Source organism: Halichoeres trimaculatus, unplaced genomic scaffold (assembly GCF_033239565.1).
Source record: "Halichoeres trimaculatus isolate MK-OKI-2021-1 unplaced genomic scaffold, fHalTri1.1 fHalTri1_scaffold_22, whole genome shotgun sequence".
NCBI lineage: Eukaryota > Metazoa > Chordata > Actinopteri > Labriformes > Labridae > Halichoeres > Halichoeres trimaculatus.
This window is the reverse complement of record NW_027437200.1, coordinates 390,001-410,510: the sequence shown is the minus strand read 5'-3', so window position 1 is coordinate 410,510 and position 20,510 is coordinate 390,001. Positions and strand designations below refer to the sequence as shown.

General features: G+C 41.6%; 1 protein-coding gene across 3 annotated transcripts in view; it reads right to left on the bottom strand.

Annotated features, from left to right (window-relative positions):
• shroom4 (shroom family member 4) overlaps window positions 1-20,510 on the bottom strand; it is a 180,218-nt gene that overhangs the window by 10,076 nt on the left and 149,632 nt on the right. For all 3 annotated transcript variants that reach the window (XM_074699334.1, XM_074699335.1, XM_074699337.1), the window contains one exon: window positions 17,869-20,510. This exon is cut by the window's right edge and continues 236 nt beyond it. In XM_074699334.1, coding sequence (XP_074555435.1) covers window positions 17,869-20,510 — 2,642 coding nt within the window. The remainder of the gene's footprint in view (window positions 1-17,868) is intronic.

The window sequence follows — 20,510 nt, the reverse complement described above, 5'->3', positions numbered from 1 at the left end:
AACGTGAGTCCCAGGCTACTTAAGAACTGTGCTGCTGAGCTGGGGGAGCCACTACAGCATGTCTTCAACCTCAGTCCACAACAAGGGAGAGTGCCCACCATCTGGAAAACATTCTGCATCGTCCCAATTCCAAAAAAGAATCGACCCAGCGAGCTGAATGATTTCCAACCAGTAGCACTCACGTCCCACCTGATGAAGACTCTGGAGAGGCTCCTTCTCAGACACCTCAGGCCTCAGGTGCAGCATGCCCAGGACCCCTTACAGTTCGCCTACAGGTCAGGTGTTGGTGTGGAAGATGCCATTCTATATCTTCGACACCGGACCCACTTGCATCTGGATAAGGGGGGTAGCACAGTCAGGATTCTGTTTCTGGATTTTTCAAGTGCCTTCAACACCATCCAGCCTGCCATCCTACAGAACAAACTGACGAGCATGCAAGTGGATTCACTTCTGGTGTCCTGGATCTCCAGTTTCCTCTCTGACAGACCACAGTATGTACGGATGAAGGACATCATGTCAGACATCTTGTACAGCAGCACAGGGGCGCCTCAGGGTACTGTGTTGGCCCCTCTCCTGTTCACCCTCTACACCTCAGACTTCGACTACAACTCCGAATCCTGCCACGTCCAGAGGTTCGCCGATGATACAGCCATCGTGGGATGCATCAGAGGTGACCATGAGGAGGAGTACCGAAGTCTGGTGAGGGACTTTGTAATATGGTGCCGAACAAACCACCTGCAACTCAACATCGGTAAAACCAAGGAGATGGTCATTGACTTTGGAAAGTCAAGACCACCCTCTCAAACACTGGCCATTGAGGGTGCAGATGTGGAGATGGTTGACACCTACAAGTACCTCGGGGTGTGGCTGGATGACAAGATGGACTGGGCTTACAACACAGACCAGCTGTACCGGAAAGGACAAAGCAGGATGTACTTTCTGAGGAGGCTGCGTTCCTTTAACATCTGCAGAAAACTCCTGTGGATGTTCTACCAGTCTGTGGTCGCCAGTGTCCTTTTCTACTCTGTGGTGTGCTGGGGTGGAAGCACAACAAAGAGGGACTCCTCCAGACTAGACAAGCTGATCACACGGGCCGGCTCCGTGGTCGGTATGAAGCTGGACAGCCTGGTGACGGTGGCAGAGAGGACGACTATGGACAAACTGCTGGCCATTCTGGACAACAACAGCCACCCTCTGCACACTGTCCTCAGCAAACAAAGAAGCCTGTTCAGTGCCAGGCTGCTGCTCCCCAGATGCAGCACAAACAGACTCAAAAACTCCTTTGTCCCTCGCGCCATCAAACTGTACACTTCTGCACTTGGAGAGGGTAGGAGGCGGGGTGGGAGGACAGGGGAGGAGTAAAATAGATCTGTATGGACCACAATAATCCCAACTGACTGCAATGACAACCCTGCAATAACAACCCTGAGTTTATTGCTGTATCTTATTTCCTAATGTCACTTTAACTGCTGTTGTCATGATCCCCATTGATGCTGCTATAACTATTTTTATTATTATAACTATCAATACTATTATTGTTATTATTATTATTTTTGTTGATATTATTATTATTATTATTATTATTATTATTGTTATCACTAATTTTGTCACTATTATTATTATTATTATTGCCAGTATTTTGATTATAATTATTATTGCTATTGTTTGTATTTATTTTGTATTTTGCTGTATAGAACCTGTGTTTTTATCTTCTTTCTACTCTTATCTATTCTGCACATCTTTTTTTGTACTACGGTGTTACTTGCTGCTGGAATCTGAATTTCCTGAGGGAACCCTCCCAAAGGATTAATAAAGTTCCTATCTAATCTAATCTAATCTAATCTAATCAATTTTTAATTTTGTTTGTTGTTTTGAAAATATTCAGAATAACACTTTTATGGTTGAATCTCCTTTAGAAATGCAAAAGTTTTATGTTTTATTTACAGTATTCGCCATTTTATTACCTATTATTTTTGGCCGACAAGAGTGGCCATAACTGGACAGTACATATTGTGTTCTTTTTCTGTTATTTTAGCTATGCTTGGCATATGAAAGTCCAGTTTCTTTTACTTTAATTATTATTCTCTTTATTACTTTTATGACCTTTATGTGTGACTCTATTTCTAGTGCCTTCCATTTAATTTTAAGAGTTTAAAACTTTTCAGGGTTCTAACAGTTGTGTATAAGCTACTAAGTCGAAACTATAGCTTTGAAGATGGCTCCTGTTGGAGTCTGCACTGCTGTTTCCATCGTTTGGGGATGGGAACACCTGATGTGCAGGAGGGGGGTGGGTTTGGGTGGGTTGTTCTTTCTTGTCTCTGTATTTCTATTTTTATTCTACCCTCTTTTTTTCACTTTTTTTTTCTTGTGGGGTTGGGGGAGGAGAGGGGGTTTATCTCCCTTCACTGTCTTTTCTTTTTCAAAAAAATATATCTTTGAATGACTGACACAACTTGTAGTAACTCAGATATTAGCTCTTCAATTAGATTTTTGTCATGGAATGTGAGGGGATTGAACAGTCCAATAAAATGATCAAAAATTCTTTCTCACACAAAAAAGCATTTACACACTGATGTAATTTTCCTACAGGAAACACATCTGAGGGACAAAGATAGACTTCGACTTAAGAAACCAAGGGTTGGTGACATCCTCCAATCCACTTTTGACTGAAAATCCAGGGGAGCTGCTATTTTACTTAAAAAAGGATTAATTTTACCACTTCTAAGGTTATATCTGACAAGAATGGTAGATACTTAATAGTTGCAGGTCATTTATATTGTAACCCTGTTTTACTAGTAAATATTTATGCCCCAAATTTTGATAATCCAGACTTTATGAAGAGGCTTTTTGCTAACCTTCCCTTCCTAGATACTCACCTTTTAATTCTAGCAGGAGACTTGAACTGCGTAATGAATCCTTCATTAGATCGCTCCAATCCACATATACTTACTCAATCTGTTATGTCTAAAACAGTTTCTGATTTTATGCGCCAAAATAATTTCACAGATCCCTGGAGATTTTTCAATCCTCAAACTAGAGCATACTCCTTTTTCTCTAAGGTGCATCAATCCTATTCACGCATTGATTAATTTTTTATTGATGGATCTCTAATCCCCAAAGTAACCACCTCAGAATATCACTCAATCGCTATTTCTGATCATGCCCCCCTAACCTTAGATATAAAATTCTCAAACTTACCTCATTTTACCTCAACCTGGAGGTTTAATACCCTGTTGCTGTCTGATGACTCATCTGTTACCTTTATTAGATCCTCAATAGATGATTTTATAACCAACAACAAAAATAGCTCTGTCTCCTATTCTTTATTGTGGGAATATGCTTAAAGCATATTTACGTGGCCAAATTATTTCATTTTCAGCATATTGGAACAAATGCTGACAATCCAGGCTTACTGAATTGTTAATGGAAATTAAAGATATTGACAGGCAAAATGCAATCAATCCATCCCAGACTTTACTGAAACAGCGCCACAACCTTCAGGTTGAGCTGGATCTCCTTACAACAACTGATGCTGAACAACTTTTAGTTTGTTCCCGTGCAACCTATTATTAACATGGTAATAAGCCAAGTAGGCTTTTGGCCCATCAGTTGAGAAGTAAATCGGCTTCTCAAAAACTACCTGAAATCAAAGATTCCTCTGGAAAACTTGTTTCTGATTTATCACTGATCAATAAAGTTTTTGAATGTTTTTATTTTTCCCTTTATAAGTCTGAATCATCACCATCAGATTCAGCAGAAAAGGCCTCTTTTTCCCAACATATCAATATACCAACAATTGACTCCTCTGTTGCCGATCATACTGATGCTCCTTTAGATTTGGAAGAAATCAAAGTTTCTATTAGAACCATGCAGAATAATAAAACACCGGGGCTTGATGGATTTCGTGTAGAATTTTTAAAGAAATTTAGAGACAAATTAGCCCCTCTTCTCAGATCTGTATATAATGAATCCCTAGAACAGGGCACGCTACCTCAAACCCTAACTCAGGCATCGATATCCCCTCTTTTGAAGAAAGATAAAGATCCCACTTCTTGTTCATCTATAGACCTTTATCACTGCTATATGTTGATTTTAGGATTTTGTCTAAGCTATTGGCACTCCTTCTGGAAAGCGTTCTTCCAACAATCATTTCAGAGGAACAGAACGGTTTCATCAAAGGACGTCATCTCTTTTTTAATGTTAGAACCCTGTTAAATGTAATATATTCAGAACATTCCCCTACTACCCCAGAAGATGTTATCTCGATCGACGCAGAGAAAGCGTTCAATCGGGTAGAATGGCACTATCTGTTTGAATTATGACAAAAGTTTGTTTTGGAGACAAGTTTACCTCCTGGATTAGACTTTTATACACCTCCCCTCAGGCCAGTATTATTACTAATAATATAAGATCAAATTATTTCACATTATCTCGTGGTACAAGGCAGGGCTGCCCTCTTTCCCCTTTACTTTTTGCTCTAGCTATAGAGCCACTTTCTCTTGCTTTAAGATCCCTCCCTGAATTTAGTGGTGTTTTTAGGTCAGGTGCAGAACTGAAGCTTTCCCTTTATGCAGATGATCTCCTTTTATGTTACAGATCCCCTGATAAGCATTCCACCAATCTTATCCCTGATAGAAAAATTAAGTTCTTTCTCAGGTTATAAAATGAATCTATCTGAGAGTGAATGTTATCCTGTAAATTCATCAGCATTAATGCTTACACACTCTAACATTCCTTTTAAATGTAGTCCCTCAGGTTTTAAGTATTTGGGGATTAATGTTACGCGCACCTTACAATCGCTTTACTCTAAAACTTTTACCGCCCTGTTTAATCAAGTTAAGGTGGATTTCCAAAGGTGGAATTCTCTCCCTTTGTCATTGATTGGGAGAATCAATGTAGTGAAAATGAATGTCTTGCCCAGATTTCTATTTTTGTTCCAATGTATTCCTTCTTTTTTACCCAAGAAATGTTTTAAATCTCTTGATCAAATTATTACCTCTTTCTTTTGGAGTTGTAAATCTCCCAAAATTAAAAAAAATCATTACTGCACAAATTTAAATCAGATGGTGGCCTTAACTTACCAGATTTTTTTGATTATTATTGGTCAGCTCATATTCAGAAATTAACTTGGTGGTTACAATCCCCTCAACTTCTTTGGTGTAGGCTAGAAACTCACTTATTTCTCTCATCTTCACCTTCTGCTTAGCATCTTCATTATCTACTAGTCTCTCAAACTTTACTAAGAACCCCATAGTACTTCCCACTTTGAAGATCTGGTACCAATTCAGGCGCCATTTTAAGTTTACATCACCGTCATCCCTGATGCCTATAGTGAACAATCACCTTTTTCCCCCTTCTTCTTTGAACACATCTTTTTCAATATGGCAGCAAAAAGGTATTAAAGTTTTAGGGACCTATCTAAAGACAGCATTTTCACTACCTTTTCAGAATTATCTTCTAAATTTAATCTACCTAAATTACATTTTTTTCTCTAAACTTTCAAATTAGACACTGTGTGTCTTCACTTTTTCAATGTTTTCCTTCCCTTCCTTCTGCTCAGCTAGGGAGGATTTTTTGGTTTTAAAACCTCATAAAAAATCTCTGATATCCAATTTTTATGATAAGATAATGGGTTTTGAGGATAACCTTTTTAGTAAAACTAAAATTGCTTGGGAACACGAGTTGGAGGTAAATTTAACAGATCACTGGTGGGATAAAGATATCTATTACATAAGTTCAATAACCCCATGTGCTAGATTACAGCTTATACAATTCAAAATTTTGCATAGGGTCCACCTAACTAAAGCTAAATTATCTAAAATATTTCCTAAGGTTGTAGATGAATGTGAAAGATGTCACGGTTCCCCAAGCAATTTGAGTCACATGTTCTTTTTTTGGCCGAGACTGCATCAATATTGGAATGACTTTTTCACCACACTGTCAAAAGTTTTGGGGATTCAGGTTAAAATGGACCCCTTCATTGCAATATTTGGGATCTCACTTAACCAAGCTCAACTTCCTCCTCTGAAATCTCAGATATTAGCATTAACTTCCCTTTTAGCAAGCATTTCTAGCAAATTTCTAGCATTTACAAACCGTTTGTCCTACATGAAAAAAGCGGTGTTCTCGTCAGATTTTCAAATTTCCGACGGTCCCTGAATGTATCACATCTAACAACATGCTTTGAACCGGGGGGAAGAGAGAGCGCTGTTAAAGGATAAGTTTGGTTTACACAGCTTTTACATTGTTTATAGAATGAAATAGAACAAAATACTCACCCAGAAGGCTTATCTGATCCAAGCAGTGCTTCGGGAGATATTTAGATCCATAATCGTGCAGCGGACGCCCGTATAATGGGATCCATCGGGGCATAGACAGCGCCGCTCCTAAAACTGCGCAGTACTCTCTGGAGCACTGACTCCTTTCTTTGAGGGGCAAGCGTAAACAAAGTCTTCGTCAGTTCAGAGGTCAGTACAGCCGCACAGCGCTGTCTGGAGTGACACAGACTGCAGCAGAGGACTATCTCAGAGCGGACCATGATGGAATATTGGTGAAAAACACAAGTTTTTGGACGATAAATGCAGTTTTAGGAGCGGCGCTGTCTCTGTCCCGATGGATCCCATCATACGGACGTCCGCTGCACGATTTTGGATCTAAATATCTCCCGAAGCACTGCTTGGATCAGGAAAGCCTTCTTGGTGAGTATTTTGTTCTACTTCATTCTATAAACAATGTAAAAGCTGTATAAACCGAACTTATCCTTTAAGTGGACTGCCGTCCACATCTCGTTTATTCACATGTCCTTTTTTGAAAATCTACAGAAAATCAACCGTTTGCTCTAGCTCAATTCTGTAAAAAACAGGTAATTTTACACTCTCTACTGCATCAAACAAGCCCTGAATGATTGAAAAAGGTCTTGTATTTAAATCTAAAGAATTATTTGAAAATTTGCTTCCATCTTCCTGGTGTCATGTTTCCGCTTGGGGCTGCACTGCACCAATGAGCAACAGTTTGTGTGTTCAGAGCATGTTAAACTGAGAATACTTCACTTTTCTTTGATCCAAGACTTGAAAAAAGTGTTTTGTACATAGTTCCTCACAGTTTTTAGCCTTTAGCCCTGGTTCTCCTGACCTCATAGAAGTATAGAAGTTCATATTGCAGTGAAAATTGAGTCCACATCGAGTAAAAATGTGAACAGAAGCAAAAAACGTCCTAAAAATCAAATCATCTTATCTTAGGTGCAGGACTGTGTAGATTTTGTAACGATAGAACCATAACACTTTTTTCATTTGTTCCTTATGCCTCAGGGTACCTAAAAATGTGTTGTATATATTCCCACCTTATTTTGAATGTTTTTAAATGTCTTTTAATGTAATTTTAATGTCATGGAATTCAAATTCTTTATTTTGGGACCTTAAGCAGATATGAGATTAAAATGTGATTAATTAGATTAATTAATTACAAATCCTGTAATTAATTAGATTAATTTTTTTAATCGCCTGACAGCACTAATATATATATATATATATATATATATATATATATATATATATATATATATATATATATATATATATATATATATATATAATTTTTTTATGTTTTATAATTTTCTTTGAATGCAGAGACAATGGGTTTTGTTAGGAGGAAAAAAAAAACGAAAAAAGAGAATATTGTACACTTTGAATTTGAATAATTGAATTTCATTTGGTTGTGTCTCCAATAAAATATTATATAAAAAAATAATAATAATAATCAAAAAATGAATAATAATAATTTTCTTTCTTTTGCAAGTCTCATCACTTCTTGACTCTACCTCCTGATATATTATACAATCCCCCCCAAAAATAAGCAAGAATGGCAGCTGTCAACCATCATCAAACGTGACATAAAACCTTGTTTTTAACCTTTTATAACTAATTTAAATGAAACTTTTCAGGAAAAACAGAACTTGAATACAAGACAGCCAAATGATATCTTCAAAATCACTTGTGTGTGTGCGTGAGGGAGAGGGGGGGGAAAAGTGAGAAAAGAAAGAGACAGAGAGAATCAAGAGAGAAGGTGGTTGTGTGTGTGTGTCTGTACACGTTTCTCTGTCCCTCAGTGACCTTATCAATGATTATACCATGGTCAGCGAGAATTCTAATGTCAACTGGCGTGCCTTAGATTGGTCTAATGCACACCAGTTGACAGTTAGTTCGGCAAGTTAAATCACTGTTGTATCACTCCGCTGTGCGCGTTACCATAGCAACGCGTCACACACATTTCAACGCATGTGAGGGCAGCCTGCGCTCTTACTGGGCCCCGTCTCTATAAAGCCTGGCTCACACTACAGGATTCTCGCCCCGTTAACCCGGATTCGGTCCTCCCGACAATCGGGGAAGAAATCTGGTCGGGGACTAAAATCCGCCCCGACGTTCGGGCAAGATTATCTTCTAGTGTGTGCGGTTGACAAATGAATCTTTAGCCCCACGATCGTCTCACAGACTCGTCGGAGCCGCCCCGATGATTTTCAAACATGTGTGATATTTATCTATTTATCATTCTCACTGAGGATGACAACAGACAATCAGAAAGAGCCCCAGATACCGGACAACAGACAACAAACGCAGGCTCAAAGGCTCCGGGTCAGCTGACCGCGCGCTCCACTGGCCCACTCGAGCCGGTTCAATAATGCCTTTAAAAATAACACATAACCACGCCATTCATACCGTAGCAAACTGTTGTTTTATCAGTGATCGGTGTGAGATCATGCAATTATTGGCTGATACAGCAACAGTTTCACCTCTGTCCCTCTGCGTGCGCATAATGGATGAAAGGCACCGCTGCAGACAGCTCCTCTTCTCTCTCCTCCTGTCCCACCAGTGCGCTAAAAACCTCAGATCAAACAACTGAGCACATGTGGTCCATCACGCATTATTTATTCATTATTTCTTTTAAAGTTAACAGTTTGTGGGACCATGGTATAAGCGGATTAAACAACGAGGAAGCGTGCATTAGACCGTTCTAAGGCACTACGCGGAGTGGGAACACCACGACGCGCAGCGGAGTGGTGTTACTCCGCTGTACACAGCTATATGGTTACCATGGTGATAATGATGTAACAATGGGTGATGATCATCAAAGGAACTTCTTTATGTCCATTGATCTAAAGCAGGAGTATTGGGTTAGACATAGGTCCAAAAACCCTGCATTTACGCTGATGATGATGATGTGTTTCCCAAGTCGGTAGAGCGAGAAATTAGGATAGGAAAGGGATCTACAAATGTAGTTATGAATGAAGCTAAAGAGAGAAATAGGTCAGAAAATTACATGACACACAGATTACAGGTACATGAGGTTTTCTCTCATATTTGAGCATTTTTTGGCAAAACAATACATATTTTGCCAAAATACTCCGTTTGTAAAAAGCAGGAGAAGTCAGGGAACATTTTAATGTATTTTATCTTTTTCTACAGTGTGGATTTTGGAAGTTATGACAATTTGTTTGAGAAAGTTGTAACATCTCAGCGTCAGCTTCCTTCACTCTAACAGAAGAAGTTCCACACTAGAAGAGCAGAGGTTTCAGGGCAAAATCTGAAAAGTTGGTGTTGCTTAAACAGTAAAATCACAAAAATTGTAAAAGATATCTAAAGGTGATGTCAAACCTGAAGAGCAGAAAGATTTGTGAACATTTCAAAGCAAAAGTGGAGTCTGTACGTGGAAGTATGCTGAAGTTTTAGCATCTCAAAGTTAGTGGATATATGGGGAGAGAGTCCTAGATTCCCATTGATTCTCCATGAGACATTTTTCACTGTTTTTTGTGAATTACTTGGCCAAAGATTTGCTAAATAGCGACAAAAGTCATAGCACACTGAACCCAGCCACACCACACGTTTTGATTTATAATTTGTAGGGTTTTCTCAAAGTCCAAGGAGAAGACGCAAGCCAAAATTTTGGCCAGAAAATGATGAAGAAGAAAAGACACGAACAGAGGAGAGGGGCTTGTCGAAGCCAGAGCCCCTAACTACCCAGCAGTTTTGAAAGAGCAAAATGCATACCTAAATCAACCACAGATTTTATTTGCAAAGACCTGGGACTGAATAGTGTTGTGGAGAATACAGGATTTAGGAACATGCTACACACATTGGAGCTGAGGCACATGATACCTCCCAAAAAGTATTTCTGTGAAACAGCAGTACCTTAAATCTATGCAGACATAAAGGGGAAAATCAAAGAAAGTCTCAGCAGAGCAGAACGTGCTGCTCTCACCTGTCACACATATAGTGTGTCCCAAATCGCATACTTCCATACTGTGTACTCAAAATTTTCAAATTGAGTGTACTAAGCATACTACATACTCACTGGCTTAGTGCGCAAATTTTGAGGGTGTAGTGCTGTCCCAAATCGCATACTGCCGAGTGCCGTACTTACCGGGAATGATGACATGATGTCGACCTCTTCTTCTTCTACATCTAATTGTGACCGGCTTCCAGCGTGTTTCCGCCAAATACCGCCACTATTTGCCAGCGAATTTTCAAAGCCTTTTCAGTAGTATATTAAACACAGCTAATAACACGATCAGCGGTGTAGAGTTTATTAATGGGGGTTGGTGCACCTGACTGAAGCTACCAAGAGAGCTACCGGGGCGCTGTGGCAGTTAAAATACATCCACAAATTAAATGTCTGAGTGGTGCCTCTGGTCATGTATTCACTGTGCAGGGTCTAACCCGCTTGTTATTATATTTGCCTGGCTCACCGGGTAATGCTAGGGCCCTGATAACTGTTAGCCCAATGAGCTTTAGCATTCGAGATAGCTGTTAGCTCAACTAGCATTAGCATAGCCCAGTGTTTCTCAATCCTGGTCCTGGGGACCCCCTGCCCTGCATGTTTTAGATGTTACCTCACTCCAGCACACCTGATTCAAATGAATGGCTCGTTATCAGGCTCGAGCAGAGCTTGATGACGAGCTGATCATTTGAATCAGGTGTGTTGGAGTCAGGTAACATCTGAAACATGCAGGGCAGGGGGTCCCCAGGACCAGATTTGAGAAACACTGGCATAGCCTATCATTCGCAGAACAAAACAAACAAAAACAAGTTACACCACATACACAACGTCAACAGCTGATGGTGCTTGGTGGAAACAACACGTGTAAAAAACAACATCAATAAGTTACATTTATACATTGCTGCCAGAGGAGGAAATGAGTGCGTTAAGTGTCCACAGCTGCATACTCAAAATCCGGGACAATTTGCGTACATCATCCTGGTACTTTTGCATACTCATTTTTCGCATACTATGCATACTGTTTTTCATTTTGACGCAGTATACTCAAAATTTTGAGTGTTTGAGTATGGAAGTATGCGATTTGGGACGCACTAATAGACTTCTCGGGGCAACCCAGTCTTATGTCACCATGACAGCCCATTACATCGCTGGAGACTGGTCTCTGTCCTCTCACATCCTCCAGACTAGGGTCATGCATGAGTCCCATACCAGCTCAAATGTTACAGAGCTGCTTTGTAATGTGGTGACTGAATGGGACATCACAGAGAAGTACCCGGCTTTGGTCTCAGATAATATGGTTGTCACCTCACAGTTAGCCAGCTTCCTACATGTTCAGTCCTAGTCCAGCTTACACACACATAATCTGGCCTCACAGCGTGCCCTAAAGCTGCCAGCTGTAGCAAGAGTACTCAAACGAGTACGGCGTGTGACCGGAATTTTCCACCAAAGTGCAACAGCACTTCATGTTTTGAAGCAAAAACAGAAGTCATAGCACCTCCCTGCAAACAAACTGATAACGGACGTATCAACCAGGTGGAAGCCAAAAGCCAGTAGTCATGGCTGCACTGCTTTCCCCCTGATGTGAGACAAGGAGGAAACATTTTCAAGAATGGTTGCTGAAGCTGCAGCCACTGTGGAGCATTGTCAGGTAAATAGATAGATAGATAGATAGATAGATAGATAGATAGATAGATAGATAGATAGATAGATAGATAGATAGATAGATAAATTAATTAATTCACTGATTAATAGATACATTAATTAATCCATTGATAAAGCATTAAAGACATGACATGTCAGCTGCTGTCTGTGGTTGTGTGCATTCATGGCCATGACTCCATCTAATAATGGCCATGGAAGTTTGTGTCTAATGTGTTTGTGCTGCCCTGACACATTAGCATTTTACACTGTTCATTTGTCTCCCTTTTTATCTTATCATTTGGTGTTTTATACTTGCTATTGGCTCTTGTTGGGTTTTTCCTTGCTGTTCAGCACTTTGGCTCAAACTCTGTTTGTATTTAAAGTGCTCTATAAATAAAGCTGATTGATTGATTGATTGATGTTCTAGGAGTCTTTTATTCACTGTGTAGTATTACTGGAATTTGTGTGTTTTTACAATGAATTTTTATTTTAAAATGTTTCCATTATGATTATGAATAATGTTTGCAGAACACTCTGCTAAAATTGTGTCATGATGTCTTGCAATGTAATTATCAAACGGGTAGAATGCTTCAAAGGCAGTAAATAAAGACACTTATATGGTGTCCGGCTTGGACACCATGACAGCTCCTGGTGTCTAGTAGGGTTGCACGATTATCGCAATCGCAATCGCAATCGCAATCGCAATATTGTCAACCTAATCGCAAATCGCACCTTTTCCCATAATTGTGCAGCACTAGTGTCTAGTGCCTGATAACGTGATTTAAAAGTTCACCCATGCCATTTTTTCTCTCTATTGCAAACAGATTTCGGGGTTTAAATCACAAACTAGCGCCAAAACTCCTGTAACTTTTTTAAAAGTGAGGGCATTTATCGGATGGAGCTCATTAAAGCTCACACTGCACCAATCTCACCAGCAATACTCTCCTAGAGCAGGGGAGGGGAGGGGGAGAAGAGAGAAGCGCATGCAGAGAAGAGAAACTGGTCACAGATATCAGGAGCTGTAAGACCAGTATTTGAACCTCCTACTATACAAACATTTATCAAAACTATCTGTAAAAAGTTCACTCTGGAAATACTGTAAAAAAACCAAATCATTCTATATAAATGAAAATTATGGTCCATTAGACTTAAATATATTGTTTTTGTCTCCATGATGCATTTTTTTGACTGATCCGACTTCAAGAAAATGCATGATTATTCTCCAGAGTGACTTATTGTCCAGAAAGTATGGAACTTAGTTTATTACTGAAAAATGATTGTTGTAATTGTATTGTTTCTATTTCAGATTTTTTCAGTTTAATTTTTATCTTTTCAATTAATCTTTAACCCTCACAACTTTCATTAAATGCAATAATGAACTCCTCCTTTTATTACTTTGTTTCAATAGTCTGCATATTTTCATATTAAAGGAGCATAACCTTTTCAGAGCTGAATACCTGATTGATGTAGTCTTTATTTGAGTGTGCACAGGGGTCATTTACATTTACAAATGTTGTAAATCTATTTCAAGTAAATGTTACCATGTCATCATCCGCTTTAATCAAATTACACATAATTATCCAACAACAAAATTGTGGTTAGTGAAAATGCTAAGTGGCTAGTTACTCTGGCAAACCACTAGCCACAGTGGCTGGTGAGCCCTGCTCCCTTTTGTGTGCAGATAAAGTTTACAGTTTATTTCAGAAAATCTTAATTCTGTCTCATTTTGTAAGGAAAGTTTTAGATGTGGAAGTTATCTCCCTCAGACGACAGTATTTTTTCTGTACTGTTTTTACTTCTTTTGTATGCTGTCCAGGCTCTTGAAAATAGCGTAAAACAGCTGGTTTAAACATATTGCTGCTGAATAAATCTTAAATGCAGACTCACATGTGGTGTGTATTTTTGGGGGAACGATGGCTCCTGTTAAAGTCTGCAGACATCATCATTCAACTCTTTCCTCTGTTCGTAAAAAAATCAAACTAAAAATCGCAAAAATCAGCAATATTGTAGAATCTCAATCTAACTTTAATCAGCACCCAAAAAATTGTAGAAGAATCAAATTGGGGGAAAAGCATATCGTCCCAGCCCTATCAATTGGTTCTTGAAAGATTGTTCAAAATGCTCTAAAAATGGCTGGCAGCCGATGAGTTAATTGTGTTATTTCTTTAACGCATTAATTTGTGGTGTAATCAATTAATCAAATTAACACGTTAAAGTGACAGCCCTAATTTAAGCAGTATGCTCACAAAAAAAGTGCATAAATGAAACAGCACTGCCAGATTTATCCATGTTTCTCACAGTGGCAGCTGCTGGTCAGTCAAGGAGGGGAAGCTCATTTTTTTCTGGCCTACATCATAAATTTGTTTATTTATTTAAACGTAAATTCTACCCTCCGTGCCAGCTTGCTAGCAGCTTGTTAGCAGCTGGAGTTGCTACGTGAGACTACGACAGGCTGTAAGTGTGAGTGACAGGAGGAGAACCTCTGCAGCTGTAGCTGTAGCTGCTTATTGGTGAAAAGAGAGAGATTCTTTAAACACAACGCTTGTCGTTTTTTTAAAGGTAAACTCACTGGGGATTAATAAAGCCTCTGGATCAGTCCAGAACAACTGACTGTTAAACTCAGAAGATTGTGGTTTAATTCAAGAGAAACTGTTTGCATGTATCTGAAGTACTTTTAAAACAAAGCCTCTAATTTCCTTTCTAATTCTGGAGTGTGGTGTCTGATACAAATGCAGTGTTTTAAGCACTCAGGTAAAAAATTTAACTTATTTAGTGGTCCTGTAGGGGCTGCATGGTGGCCCAACGGGTAACACTGCAGCCTCACAGCAAGGAGGTTACTGGTTCGATTCCCAGCTTGGCCGGTGGGCCTTTCTGTGTGGAGTTTGCATGTTCTCCCCGTGCATGTGTGGGTTCTCTCCAGGTACTCCGGTTTCCTCCCACAGTCCAAAAACATGCTCATCAGGTTAATTGGGCACTCTAAATTGTCCCTAGGTGTGAGTGTGTGAGTGAATGGTTGTCTGTCTCTATATGTCAGGCCTGCGATTGACTGGCAACCAGTCCAGGGTGTACCCCACCTCTCGCCCAATGACAGCTAGGATAGGCTCCAGCCACCTGTGACCCTGAACAGGATAAGTTAAGAAAGTGAATGGATGGATAGTGTTCCTATACTCAGATAATTTTGCCTTTGTAGTTCTCCAACAGCCATGTAGTCTGCCCACAACATCTGAAACCATTAGACTCTGGATAACAGCAGTGAGTTTTCATCTCATGGGGTTATCACCATGGCATCAAGCTAGCAGCTTTTATTTCTGAAATAGCTGTTTAAGAAACACTGGATAGATAGTCGGGGCGTCGGTGGCGCAGTTGGAGAATGCGCTTGGTCGGTGATCGGAAGGTTGCAGGTTCAAGCCCAGCTCTGGGTGACACATGGCGATGTGTCCTTGGGCAAGACACTTAACCCCTAGTTGCTCCCACTGCTGCGTCAGTGGTGTGTGAATGGGTATGAAAGGGTGTGATTGTGTTAGATATACTGATGGATAGCTGTCATAGTAAAGATTGGATCCATCAGTGTGTGAATGTGAGAGCGAATGGGTGTGGATGGGTAAGTGTGACCTGTGGTGTAAAGCAGCTTTGAGTGGTCCATGACTAGAAAAGCGCTGTATAAGCTCAAGTCCATTTACCATTTACCATTTACCATAGATAGATAGATAGATAGATAGATAGATAGATAGATAGATAGCTGGATAGCTGGATAGCTGGATAGATAGATAGATAGATAGATAGTAGGCTTTACACGATCACAATTTTTGGGCCGATCACCGATCACCGATCACCAATCAGTGAGTATAAATAAACCGATAACCGATAACCGATCACCGATCCGATCACGTGAGGAGCAATATTTAAACTACTTGTTTATGTACATATATACTTATGTGCTGTTTCTTGAGTATCAGTCTTGCCATGCCCCAAGCTGACTGAGATACATGGGTTAAACATCAATGACCTCTTGAGGGCATTAAAGGACTGACAAGTTCAGTTAAGTTCAGTCTGGACAATCAAAAATATAACCCAAGACAAAAATAATTAGCCCAACTTATAGTAATTAAATTACTTTATTGTAATTAATTACTTTCCTGTAACAAGTAAATACTGCAAATTAAGGACAGTAATGCTGCCTCAAACATACTGCAGCATATCAATTAAATTAACAGTCACAGACTGTAACTAGTGCAAATTAGGGCTGTGTATTGATAAGGTTTTAACGATTCCAATGCCTTATCAATCCCTGCTTATCGATCCAATTCCTTATCAATTCTCTTATCAATTCTCAAAAATATGTGGACACACCCCTGCGTGTCAGCACAAATCTCTCTGGAGGTACGTTATATTGCTTCTCTCATCAAAAGATAGATTTATGCTGAACTGAGGGTTCAACTCGTGGATAAGAGGGAGTTACAACGCAAAATGGGACTTTCCTTCCCCCAGGTAAGAGTCAAACAACTCCTCAAGCATGCAACGCGTCTCTGTCTCTCTCTCTCTCCAGTTAAATTGATGTGGATCGCCCATCTGCGTCCCGTCTGCTTCTCCGCAGTCACAAACAGGATGAGCGCAGACGTTTGTCACAAAATACTCAAAGGGCACGTAAAAATAATAAAAGCCATTGTAGAAAGTTGTGCTCTACAAAGCCAGCAGTGTGCCTGGACATATCGTTGGCTTCTAATCCCTCCAAGACCGACCATGTCAGTCCAAGACCCATCGAGAACGGGAGACCCCGAGACTAAGACAAGACCGAGACCAAAGACTGTCGAGGCCGTGACAAGACCGAGACCACGAAAAAGTGGTCTTGAGACCAAGACCGGTCTCGAGAACTACAAGCCTAATTCCCGCATCGTCTTTTTTTGGTGAAATATAGCCACACCTTGGACCGTTTAGCGCGAGCCAGTGACATCTCTGCAACTGAGAGGTCTAGCAGCAACAACAAAAAGCACATGGAACGACGTCACCGTGCATTGCTCGTGGGGTGCATTCGTTTGCTGTTAGCACACCCCAGGAGGAATCGATAGGGGAACTGTAATGGATTTTCTAACAATTCCAAGGAATTGGTTAACTGTGGACCCGGTTCCAAATTAGAACTGGTTATCGATGCGCAGCCCTAGTGCAAATAGAACGAAGTTGCCTCAAAACATTCATATACATCCACGAAATTAACAGTTTTTTAATCATTAATCATTTTCTCTCGGATACAAACCAATAAACATGTTGATGCTGTGAAACTAGTTTGGAGAAAATGAGACAGATTAAACACGACCATGACGTCATTGATTGATCGGTGATTTATGACATGACGCCCGATCCCGATCATTACAAAAAATGCCAAATATCGGCCAAACCATCACCTCTAACTCTCCGTTCCTCTCTTTTCCTTCCTGGAGCTTTTCCTGGAGAGCCAAGTCTCCAGTAGTATTTCCAGTTCAGGGTAAAACCACTGCCTGGTTTCAGTGAACTGTTTCAGTGAACTGCACAGTTTGTGTTCCTCTGTGAGAGGCGCAACTTTGGAGGCTGCTGACACAAGGGCTGTGATCACGCTCAGAGAGGCTGCTGGTGGTAACTGGCTCAGAGGACCACAGGATGGAAAACAGGAATGTTAGCTGACAGCTAACAGCTAAAAGGTCACGTCTAGACAGAATATGACTCTAAATGAAAGATTATTGTCACAAACTTTAACTGAAGCAACAAAACATCAACACAAAGACACTGAAAAAGGAGGTTAACAGGAAACTAAAGAACGAGATAAACAGGAAAATTAATGAATGATGGATGGATGGATGGATGGATGGATGGATGGATGGATGGATGGATGGATGGATGGATGGATAAAGAAATAGTTGAATGTGTGAGACTCTGCTTATGAAACGTGTTTCAGACTACAATGTCTGATGGAAATAGAACCTTTACCTCTGTAGGTGTGTAGCTTCTGGCAGTGTATCCCTGGTAAATAGAGTGCTGGTACTCCATCAGCTGAGAGAAAGAAGTGTTGAATGGATAAAAAGCTGATCGTGGGGCCTGGCTCTTGGCCTGGCTCTGGGCCTGATTCTGGGTTTGTCCATGGGTGAAGGTCTGAGGCTGGAGGTTGTAGAACTTGTCCTGTTGTTGGGGGTCTTGATAAAACTCCTGATGTGAGTTGAGCTGAGCCTCTCCTTTCCTCTCCTTCTCTCGTTCTCTCTCAAGCTCCTGCTCTCTTTCCCTCTGGAGACGTTCCTTCTCTTGGGCTCTCTCCATCTCCTTTTCTCTCTCCAGCTCCAGCTCCTTCCCTCTCTTCTTCTCCCATTGTCTTAGCCTCTCCTCCTGCTCTTTCTCTAGTTCGATCTCCTTAAGTCTTACCCTCTCCATTTCTAGCTCTCTCTCTTGTCTCTCCCTCTGCCTCTCTCTTTCTTTCAGCCTCTCTGCCCTCTCTCTTGCTCTCTCCTTCTGTTCTTGAGCCTGTTCCCTCTCCTTCTCTCGCTGCCTCTCTCTGCTGGTGCTCACAGACATCCTCTGGGCCTCCACAGACATTGAGAGCAGCAAACTCTCCTGATGCAGACCTCCCTGGTAGGAGTACCTCCTTTGGGGGAGGTGCTGACTGAGTTCCCCTCCCTGAAGCTCTAGTCTATTCTGCCTCCGACCCATCAGACTCGACCCATTTGACCCAGACACGCCTTTGCTTGTCTCTTCAAAGAACTTCATTCTGTCTGCAAATGGAAGGATATCAGACTCATCCATCCGCGAACAGGAGGAAGAGCGGCCATATGAAGAGGGGGATGGGAGAGTGAAGGCACAAACCCCATGCCTGGACCCTGTGTCTCCTAACACCCTCTCACCCAAGGCTTTACCCCCTCGGTCTTGTTCCGGTTGGAGTTTGTGCTCTGGGGTCCAACGCCAGCGCCGGGCTTTGCCTGCAGGAGCTGGTTCTTCCACTACTCTGATGCCAACACCAAAACTAGGGACTCCTGGGTCCAGAATCTGGACAGAACTGGACAGACTGTTGCTTTGGGGGGAGGTTGTTGGCATAGGCTGAGTCTTGACCATGTCATGGTTTGATTCGGTTGGTGGGGTGTCATCCACGCTTTGGGGATTAACCGATGAAGCAAAACCAACTATGGCTGTCCTTTGCTGGGCAGGCAGATATGGTTCTACTACATCCTCGATGAGACCCACACCTTCTTCCTCATGGACAGTTTCCCCACTACAGAGCAAACCTCCTGGGTCATGACTTCTCTGAAGCTGAGCCTTCTTTCTCTGGATCTCATTGCGGAGGTTGGTAGCAAAGCGCTCGCTGCGTCGTCTGTTTCGGCGAAGGTTCCTGGATGATGGCAACTTCCTCATATCCTTCTCTGCACCCACATTGTCCACTTTTTTACCTCCAGTTCTTTCTCTCTGCTCCTCTAGTAAGGTGTCCACGCTGGCAGCAGCACTCAGAGGCTCAAAATCTCTCTCTAGAATCTGGTCTGAGCTCAACCTTCCCTGAGTGGACGACCCACTGGGGTCCCCTGGTATGCTCACAGATCGACCCCATGGATGGTGATGCTCAATTGGAGGAAAGGACTTGCCATTAACAACCATCCCTTCTAGCCTCTCACTTGAATCCACATTGTCATCACCCCCGTCCAAGAACACAGATCCTGGAGTGGAGCAATGGCTGCCTCCCTGTTTGTTCTGGGCACTGAGGTGGTTCTGAGAGGGGTCTTTGTCTTCAGGCTGGAGGGATGAATGAGACCATTGACTGCTACAAGGGGACATGGAGCCATCAGGAGGTTCTGAGGGACAGAAAAGTTTCATTGAAGAGTCGTCACTCTCAAACTGCAGCAGCTGAAGCTGGGTTGCAAGGAGCTTCTCAGGAGCGCTGTGCCGGTGCAGTCCTGCAGAGGGGTGCTTGTTCTGGGAGTCCATGGTAGTATGAGACTGCTCTTGAGCCTCAATGGAGGGTTGTGTGGATAAGGACCCAGGACGGGATGAGGTGAAAGGGACAACAGAGTCAATAAGTTGGTCTGAGAAGTGATTTGAAATGGTTTCTGAATCACACTCTGTCATAGCACTAATGTCACATTGATTACACAGAACGTCTTCAGTCTGTCTTTGGTTGTAGAACAAGTCCTCTATGGAAGTGCCAGGTGTGTCCTCAGGTGCCAAGAAGCCGTTTCGGAGTTCTGTTTCAACATTCAAACAGGACCGATTTTCCTCAACACAAGAAGAAACTGTGGAAACCTCAACGGGGGCGGAGGTGCAGCGTTTGTTGGAGGACCCAGGGCGACTCTGGGTGGCTCTGAAACTCTCCTTCCTGGTTGGAGGCTGAGGAGGGTTCTTCTTACTCCCAGCTCCAATATCACCATTTCCTATGATTTCAAACCCTTCCCCCCTTTGGTCCTCATCATAACAGCAAGAGGACGGCCTCTCTTTGACCTCTACAGGCCTCGGTCTTGGCCTGGTCAAGGATCTGGACTTCAGTACAATAAGCTGTCCTTTATCTGATGCACTTCCTAAAGTCGAGGTATCACCACCATGGTAGCCCCGACATGCTGGCCCCAGACTCTGCGGGAGGTTATCCGTGGAGCAGGCCTTCC